An 8819-nucleotide genomic window follows, 5' to 3' on the forward strand; every position below is an offset into this window, starting at 1 on the left:
CGCCAGACACAACCAGCACGGACCGCACGAGCCGCAGACCCGACAGCACAAGCACCGGTGCGTACGGCGAGGACTGCGAGCCGGAAAGATACACAAGCGGCGTCGACCTCGCGGCAACCAGCAGGGAGTCCGTCACAGTCAGCGCGGACCCCGCGGGAAACGTGCCGGTCAGCACAAGCGCACCGTTCAGCGCCTCCACATCGCACACGGAGAGCTCCACCGGCCCGCTCTCGTTGCTCCCCGCCGCCACCGCACCGCGCAACGCTCCTCCGCCCATCACGTACAGCACGGCACCGTTCTGCAGCGACACGTTCTGCACAACGATCCGCACACCGTCTCGCGCCATCCACGGCACGTAGAGCACCGGACTCACGCCGTCCAGCACAACGTGGCGCAGCGTCACCTCGCTTGCGCCGGCAGGCACAACGAACACCGACCGCACCGTCAAGTTCTCGCGGACGAACACACTCGACGCGGTGCCCACGGCGGGCGGCAGTGCGGGAGCTCCCACAGGCACGCACGCCTCGCCGTACCCGCCGCTGCCGCACGCGCACACGCACACACCGTCCTTCATGCTCGCCGTCGCCGTCCCGGGCGCGTAGCAGTGCGTGTCCCTGTCGCAGGCGTCGCACCCAGCAACGTCGATGCTCCCAGCGTCGCCAAAACCAGCCGCTGCGTACTCCTCCGCCGTCGACAGGACGCGTCCACCAGCGTCGTTGCATGCCACCCTCAATTGCGCCCCAGCCGCGAGAGACAGGCTCACCGACAGCATCCGCGGCAGCAGCGCTCGGTTGCGCACAAAGCTCAGCGTGCTCCCAGCAGCGGTCACGGCGCCAGCGGCGTAGAGCATCTCCCTCGAGACGCCGTCGTGCACGTTGCCCTTCGCCAGCAGCATCGACCCGCCGACCAGGCTCACCGTCGAATCAAACGCAACCGCGTAGTCCTCCGTCGACGCAAAGTCGCTCCGCACAAGCGCCACAGCGGAGCCCGACACGCTCACAGTCCCACGCACAGACACCGCGTGCTTGCACAGCAGGAAGTCGCTGTCAACAAACGCCACCACAGAACCGCCGCTGGCCGCAACACCGCCCTCCACCGACACGCACAGCCCCAGCGCCGTCTGCACCGACAGCCCGTCCACGTACAGCGCACTGCGCGACGACAGCGCCACGCCGCCAACCACCAACACGCCAACAGCGTCGCCGAACACCGCCGCCACCTGCGTGCGCGCAATGGTCAGCACGCTCCCCGTCAGATTCACCTTGTGCACCACAAGGCACGCGGAGGCGTCGCCAAGGTCGTAGGCGCCGCGGTACGCAACGCGCTTCTCTGCAATCAGCACCGAGTCCACCACAGTGACGCGCGAGCCCGGCGGAAATCGGTTCGCCACCAGCACACCGCCGCCGGAGCGCGACTCAAGTCCGCTGATCAACACATCGGCACGCTGGCCAGCAGGCGGGTCGGACAGCCACCCGACAACGTACAGGCTCGCTCCGCCCACAAGCGTGCAGTTCGCCAGCGTCACGTTGCGCACGCTCCCCGACATCAAGCCCACGTCCACCACGACGTCCGCCGCAAAGGTCACACCAACGTAGCACGCCACCGACGTCCCGAAACCGGCGCTCACCTCCCCATCCACACGCACGTCCTGCACGCACGAGTCGGCGCCGTCGGTGCTTGAGGGCTCGGGAACAGCGACGGGCAGGCACGCATCGCCGTGGCCGCCCTCCGCGCACGTGCAGGCGCAGCCACCACTCGACGCCGTCGCCGTATACGCAGGGAAGCACGACGCCGCAAGGGTGCATGGGTCGCTGCAGTTCAGTATGGTCGCATTGTACACGGACGGAATACTGTATTCCACCCCCTCCTTGTCGTTCACAGTGTTGCACGCGGCCACAACCGTTGCGTTTGTGAGATCGCTGGACCCTGAGTGTATCCAAAGCACCTTCGGCGTGCCCGTGCTGGAAATGAATTTGTTGCCGGACACAGACACCGTGGAGTTCCGTAGATTCACCCCGGGGTATGCGTAGGCAAAGGCATCCGATGGGGATTCACGGCAGAGGTTGCCGCTCAACTGCAGCCAGGAGTTGTAGTAGACATAGGTGTAGTAGTTGGTGAAGAACACATTCAAACTTCCCTGCATGTCATTGCCCTGAAAAACAACCGCTGACCAGGACTCCACACGTAATGCCCAATAAAATAACATGAAATACTTTACCGGCCTCGACGCAATGTTGTCTCGGATTACCACAGCGGAATTGTTCAGTACATCCAGCGACGAGGATTGTCCAGACCCTCCAAGATATATCAGCGTAGCGCCACCGCCGTCCATATGAAACATGTTGCCCACCACTGCAAACAGGGAGTGCCACGACACCCTCAGCGGAGATCCAACAACGTAAATGGCGCTTGACGATGCCGTCACGCTCTGAAACACATTGCCACTGAGCAGCACCGCGGAGTCATTGCTGACCACCAGCCCATTCATCGCAACACACGACGGCCTTTTAATGTCCAATCCCGACCGAGAGATCAGCCTCGTGACCTTGAAGCGGTTCCCGCTGATCGTGATGTTCGTGTGCGGTGGAAAATCACCTTCCGGGCTGAGCAGTGCGTCATCGAACGTGTTGCCGGTGACAACAATGTTCAGCGACCCCACAGCGGCGTGCGCGTTGCCCAACAGCAACAGCACAGCGCCGTCCCTCCACGTGCATCCATCAAACGTGATGTTCGCCACGTCGCCCGTCATCCCCCCAATCAGCACCGTCAGGCTCATGCCGCCCCCGCTGAACGTCACGTTGCGGTAGCACAGCCACGACAGCCCGCTGCCCACAGATTGCGCCACCTCGGGGTACACCATGTCGCTGATGCACTTACCATTCGGCGGCGGTGACGGTGGTGCGGGCGGCGGTGGCGGCGGTGGCGGGCCAGCAGGCACAGGCGCCGGGACGCACACATCGCCGTGCCCTCCAGCAGCGCACTGGCACTTGCAGTCGCTGACCGCCGTCGTCAGCGGAGCAAAGCAATCGCCCTCCTTCGTGCACTCCCCGCACGCGACAACCGTCGTCACGTTGGTGATGCCATTCAGCTCCAGTTCAGCCGCCGTCGTCAGCACCCGTCCCGCAACCGTCAGACACCCAGCAACGAACCCGTAGCCGGCGTCAATCCGCGACAGCAGAGACTTAGACAGCCCCGTCGATCCCATCTTGCAGCCCGTCAGCGTCACCACACTGCTGCCATCGATGTTCACAGAACCGCCAAAGGAAGAGTAGTAGAACATCGCACCCGCTCCCACGTCGTTGTCGCGCCAATCCAGCCAGCTTGAATTCCGGACGCTCCAAGAACTATATGCATAGATGGTGTAGGAAACGGAACCGCTGTTCCCCACCACGCGCACCACGCTGTGATTCGACACGGTGAGGTCTTGGTACTGATAAAGGAATCTTGTCCCGGTGGCCATCGTATTGTTGAGCAGCGCAAAAACGGAGCGATCACTGGCAATAAGCCTATACATGTACAACATGTATTTGTATTTATGGAAGCTGCAGTACCGCGTGTACAGCGAGCTGCCGCCCACCAGCGTCAGCGTCCCCATCGAGTACAAACCATATCCACCGTAACCCAATGCACGCGCCTTGACGTTGCTGACCAACAGCGAGGACGCACTCAACACAACGTCGTCCAGCTTCACGACGATCAAAATGCGGTTCACAGAATTCGGCAACTGCTCCGCGTCGACTTCAGTGACGGCGATGTCGCAGTGCTGCGGGAGGGCACGCCTAAATAGAACAACGGAGGACCGCATCACCGTCTGGCTCACGCGGATCAGGACGCCGGCTGACTCGGCCGCCTCAGTGCCCCCAACAAACTGCAGCGCGGCTCCGTCACGGAATGTGCACCCAGTGAGCGTGATGTTGATGGGGAGATGCAGCGGCATACTGTTGAGGGAGAGCGTCAGCAATGCACCCACGCCGCTGAATGTCACACCCACGTAGCAGTGGTGCGTCTTCCACATGTTCAGCGCGAGGCTCGTCAGCGTCTGGTTCACCACGCAGCTCGTGTCGCCGTCCACGGCTCTCTCCGGTAAGGGCGGCACAACCGTGTCGGGCACCGCAAAGGGAAGACACGACGCGCCATGCCATCCGCCCTTGCAGCTGCACGAGCACGAGCTGCGGTCCACCGACTCCGTACCGGGCATGTAGCACGCCGCGTCGTCGTTGCATTTGCTGCACCCAAACACCACCACGTCCTCCGGAAACACGCCGTCGTACAACACCTCCTTCTCGCCCTGCATGTTGCACCCAACCACAAACCGCGCGGGTGACGTCACAAACGAATCCGATGGAATGCTCGCAAAGGCTTTACTCGAGTCCGCCTGACGGTTGTGAGCAAGCGACACGGTGGTGCCGCTGCCCGACAGTCCAATAGTATACCAGGAATACGGCATAATGAATACTGAGGCTGCGCTCACGTTGTTGCCCTCCACACGCCACTGCGCACCACCCTGAAGAGCAACCTTGACGCTCAACTGCACCAGAGCAGAATCCAAAGCCTCCGTGCTGCCAGTGAAGGTGCAGTCCGCCACTCTCAGCAGCCCCGCGGAGCTCACAGAAACCAACAACTGAAAATAAATGCCGCTGGCTGCGCTCATCGTGTTGTTCTCGACGTCAATGTAGCCGCCGTTCTTTAATTCAACATCTTTATAATAAATGGCAGACTCCGAGCTGTAATCCCTCTTTGTTGACTTCAGCGTATTTCCCTTAATAATGATCCCGCCCCCATCAACAACAACAGGAACGGGGAAGGAGACTGCGAAACTCTCCCCCTCCATGTTGTTGTCGAGCAGCAGCAGCGTCGAGTTCGTACCCAAAGTAAACCTTGGAAATTGAATGGCATGTCTCGACGCTGACAAGAGCTTACTGCCCGCCACCAGCATCTGGGAACTCGCGCCAAAATCATCCTCAAACTCCAACTCACCGGAATCCAGCATCGAGGATGTCACGCTCAAGTGCACGCTCGCACCACTCCCCTTGATCGACAGGCCCATGAGGACGCACTGCAGCAGCGTGATGTTGAGTGTCTTTCCTGGCGCGTCGAAGCTCCACAGGTCCAGCACAATCGCGGCGGTGAAGGTCACGTTGACAAAGCACAGACCACGCGCACCGGGATCAGGATAGTCCACGGAGCTGATGCTGTCACCGTGCACGCAGCGGACCTCCGTATCGTTCGCATCTGAGAGCGGGAGCGGTCCAAGGCCGTCCGGAACCGCAGCTGGCAGACACGTGCCGCCGTAGCCGCCGGAAGCGCACACACACCCACAGCCGCTGATGCTGCTCGTCTTCGCTGCGAAGCACACGGCGTCCACGGTGCAAGTGCCACAGTCCAATGCCGTCACGGGTGTCCTAATATTAAGCTCGTTTCTGTAATCAGTCACAGGAGAGCCCCTTGCCTCGTTGCACGTGCCGTAGATGATCGGGCGCGAGTCGGACGGTGGTGACCAAAAACTTGTCATGTATGCAGTCATCGACGAATAGGAGCCGTAACCAAAGTCGTTGTGAAGTATCGACCACACACTCTGATCACGGAATGCCACGCCGTTCTCGCTTTCCACGTACACAACGTAGGCGGTGCGGAACTCGTTGTCGCGGTGCACCAGCCAGCTGCCGTCAGTCACAGTCAGCGTGGTTGCCATGACCATGGCAAAGCCGAGTTGGAACACACTGGACACAACCTGCAGCACGCTGCCGCCAGACACCACAACGTCCCCAAACACACACGCGCCTTTGTAGTACTCGGTGCTCGGCGCACTCCACGAGCTGTTCTGTATGGAGAACACGGAGCCGCTGCTGACACGCAGGCCCGACGCAAGAGCGTACATCACGTGCATCTGCGAATTGACAGCGCAGTTGTCCATGTAGAAGACGCTGGACAGGTTCACACCGAGGCCGCGCTCCACAAGTATCGCAGCGCACGAACCCCCGCCACACACCAGCTTCGACCGCGTCATGACAAAACACGTCGACAGAAGACGGACGCCGTCCAGAACAAGCGCGGGGCCGTACCGGGATTTCTCGTGGCCAGGAGTCGTCGGCACGTAATGCGACCCGCCAACCGTCGCGCGCAGCGTCGAGTTCGCCAGCAGCACACTCGAGTTCAGCGGCATCGCGCCATGCAGCACGATCGTGCTCTCCAGCGACGTCACATTCGTCATGTTGACAAGGGCGTGCGGCACCAGGTGCGCTGTGCTCTCGCTGAGGCCGCCAATCCGCAGCTGCGCGCCGCCCACAAGCATGCAGTGGCGCAGCGTCACGTTCAGCGCGTCAGCGAACACGTCCATCGAGCGCAGGTCCACCGCCACAGTGATCGGTCCGCTGAACACCACCGAGTCGAAGCACGCCGTCGCCTGACCGCCGCCAACCGTCACCGACTCCGTCAGCGTCACGCCAGTCACGCAGCCCGGCGCACCGCCACCGCCGCCGCCGGCCCTCGCAGCCGGCACGTCGAACGGCAGGCACGCCTCGCCCACACCGCCGGCACGACAGTTGCACACGCACTCGGAGAACGACGCCGTCAGTGCATCGAAGCACGCCAGCGCAGCCGCACAGCCGTCGCACGGCACCACGCTCACGGAGGGCAGTCCGGCCAGGCGGTAGTCGCCGCTGCTCTGCAGCACGCGGCCGCCGGCACGGTTGCACTGCACGGACACAGCGCCGCTCGTGATCGTCGGCCCGGCGGCAAGCGTCGCGCCGGTGGCAGCGCAGCGAGCAATCGACACGGCGCCGCCGCCCAGCGTCACCCCTGACAGCGACGCAACAGACGACGCCTCGCCCACTGCCCACACTTCGTGCAGGTCCAGCCACCCGCCGGCACCGACCGTCCCACCGCCGCAGCGTACCAACGGCGATGCAGCAGACCCCTCAACGCCCACGAAGCGCAGCACAGACTCAAACACCGCGAGGCGCTCGCCAAGCACAATGCCGCCGCCGTTGCTCACAACCGACACGTTCGTCACGGAGAACACCGAGTGGTTACGCAGACTGAGACGCGACGAGGACGCCACATGCATCGCGGACGCGGTCGGACCGCCCGACGCCTCCAGCGACACGCCGTCAAGCACCACAGCGCTCGACAGCAGGTCCACACCGCCGCCAACGTACACCGCCGTCCCGCCCGCCTGCGACGACCTCAGCACGGTGCTTCTCACACGCAGCTGCGTCTGCAACAGCGACGTCGCGTGCAGCACAAGCGGCGACGCCACCGCGTCCGTCAGCCCGCTCAGCTGGGAGTAGCGCATCGGCCCCGGCGTCACAATCGTCGAGTCACGGACCGTCACGTTCGTGTGTGCCGGCAGGTTGTGCACAAACACGAGCGAGCAGTAGCTCCCGGACAGCCCGCTCACGCTCACCTCCAGGCTCCGGTCAGTCGCCGGCTCGCCGCTGTAGCCCCGCACGTATATCTGCGCACCGCCGTCGCACACGCAGTCCCTCAATTCGATGCGCAGCGCGCCGGGAAGCATCGCCGCAACGTCGAGCACCACAGCCACGCCGTTCGTGATGCACACGCCGTCCATCAGCACCGTGTCCACAGCGCGGCCCACCGTGATGGCTCTCTCCACCGTGCCGCCCCGCAGTCGCAACGCCACCGCATGCACCGCGGGCATCCACGCCGCCAACGACACCAGCGCCAACACCAAAAGCAGCACCGCCACACGCACAGCCGCAATGGCCCTGCGCCGCACGCGGTGCCGGCTGTGCGGACACGCACCCGCCGCAGACCACATCCACCAACCCAAACAGGTATCAACAGGGCTGTCGTGGTGTGTCGCACTCGTCTCGTCGACCGTGCCTCCTGCTCCGCAAATCCCTTCCTACAGATTTCAAATACAGTGACCCGATTCCGCCAGATCGTTATCCCACTACTACTAATAATAATCCTACTGCTGCGAGTAATTCCTAAAACCTTGAAACGCTAGCTGTGGTGGTCAAGCCACAGTATCTCTATCTGCAAGGTAAAACAAGAAAGAGGCAGCAACAACAGTAGCCAGACACAGCAGCACGCAGCGGCATCCGGCCACAGACATTCCACATCACATCACAGCCAGCAACACAAAGACGCGCAGACGCAGTCAACCCAGTGATGCCATCGGCCTCCCACCACCCGCGCAGCCCCGCACAACCGCCGTGCAGAGTGGCGGGACCCCGGCAAAGAGGCAAATGACCATTGGCACCGCCCTTCTCACCAAATGCCTCCAACACATGACGACCCCGATGCCGTGGACAAAACACAAAAGCCGAGGCAGATACACGTGGCATTGTTGCAACCGCCAGCCATCGAGCGCGTCCGTGAACGTGGTGGTGGTGGTGGCGCAGAAAAGGGGCGGTGAGTGCGTCAGTTGCCAGTAGTCAAAGCGTCGTTTCTCGCTCACGTGGGTCGGCATTGCAGAACAAAGAGCGGCATCATGCGCGCACGGCATGCACAAGGGCAAAAAAGACGAATAAAGAAGCACGGTGGCGGCACTCAGCCACGGGGGACAAGGACCCACATCGACTCTGCGGTCGGTTGACCTTCAGACGTCCGGTTTGTAATCACGCCGCCGCCGCGCAGTTCGTGTGTCTGCAGGAGACTGGGGAATGGAGGGAGGGAAGAGAGAGGCGGTGCGGCCCGCATCGATCTCAGTTGGGTGTGACAACGGTGAGGTCATCTCGTCAGATCGCCGGCAGCAAAGACGGTCGCCGTCAGCGGCGGTCAGTGCCTTCCTTCTCCCACCGCAGCGCCACTCCACCGACGCCGTCGCCCGCCTCCTCCCCACCGACACAACG

General features: G+C 62.6%; 1 protein-coding gene and 2 non-coding genes across 3 annotated transcripts, besides 2 other annotated features; all 3 read right to left on the minus strand.

Moving 5' to 3' along the window:
• On the minus strand, positions 1-7780 carry Tc00.1047053503469.9 (dispersed gene family protein 1 (DGF-1), putative; the record flags this gene model as incomplete). The annotated part of the gene is made up of 1 exon (XM_800643.1): positions 1-7780. A coding segment is annotated over one exon (7780 nt), but the record flags the coding sequence as incomplete, so codon positions are not given.
• Positions 1-8819: a sequence feature (areas not merged during assembly with more than two copies in the genome that could not be assigned to a particular haplotype).
• Positions 2882-2926: a microsatellite.
• Tc00.1047053503469.19 lies at positions 8388-8463 on the minus strand. Its single transcript, XR_008255204.1, has one exon. It is a non-coding gene; the product is annotated as a C/D small nucleolar RNA (snoRNA), TB8C3C3 (small nucleolar RNA).
• Tc00.1047053503469.29 lies at positions 8515-8594 on the minus strand. The gene has a single exon (XR_008255205.1). It is a non-coding gene; the product is annotated as a C/D small nucleolar RNA (snoRNA), TB8C3C2 (small nucleolar RNA).

Source organism: Trypanosoma cruzi, assembly GCF_000209065.1.
Source record: "Trypanosoma cruzi strain CL Brener chromosome Unknown tcruzi_1047053503469, whole genome shotgun sequence".
Classification (NCBI taxonomy): domain Eukaryota; phylum Euglenozoa; class Kinetoplastea; order Trypanosomatida; family Trypanosomatidae; genus Trypanosoma; species Trypanosoma cruzi.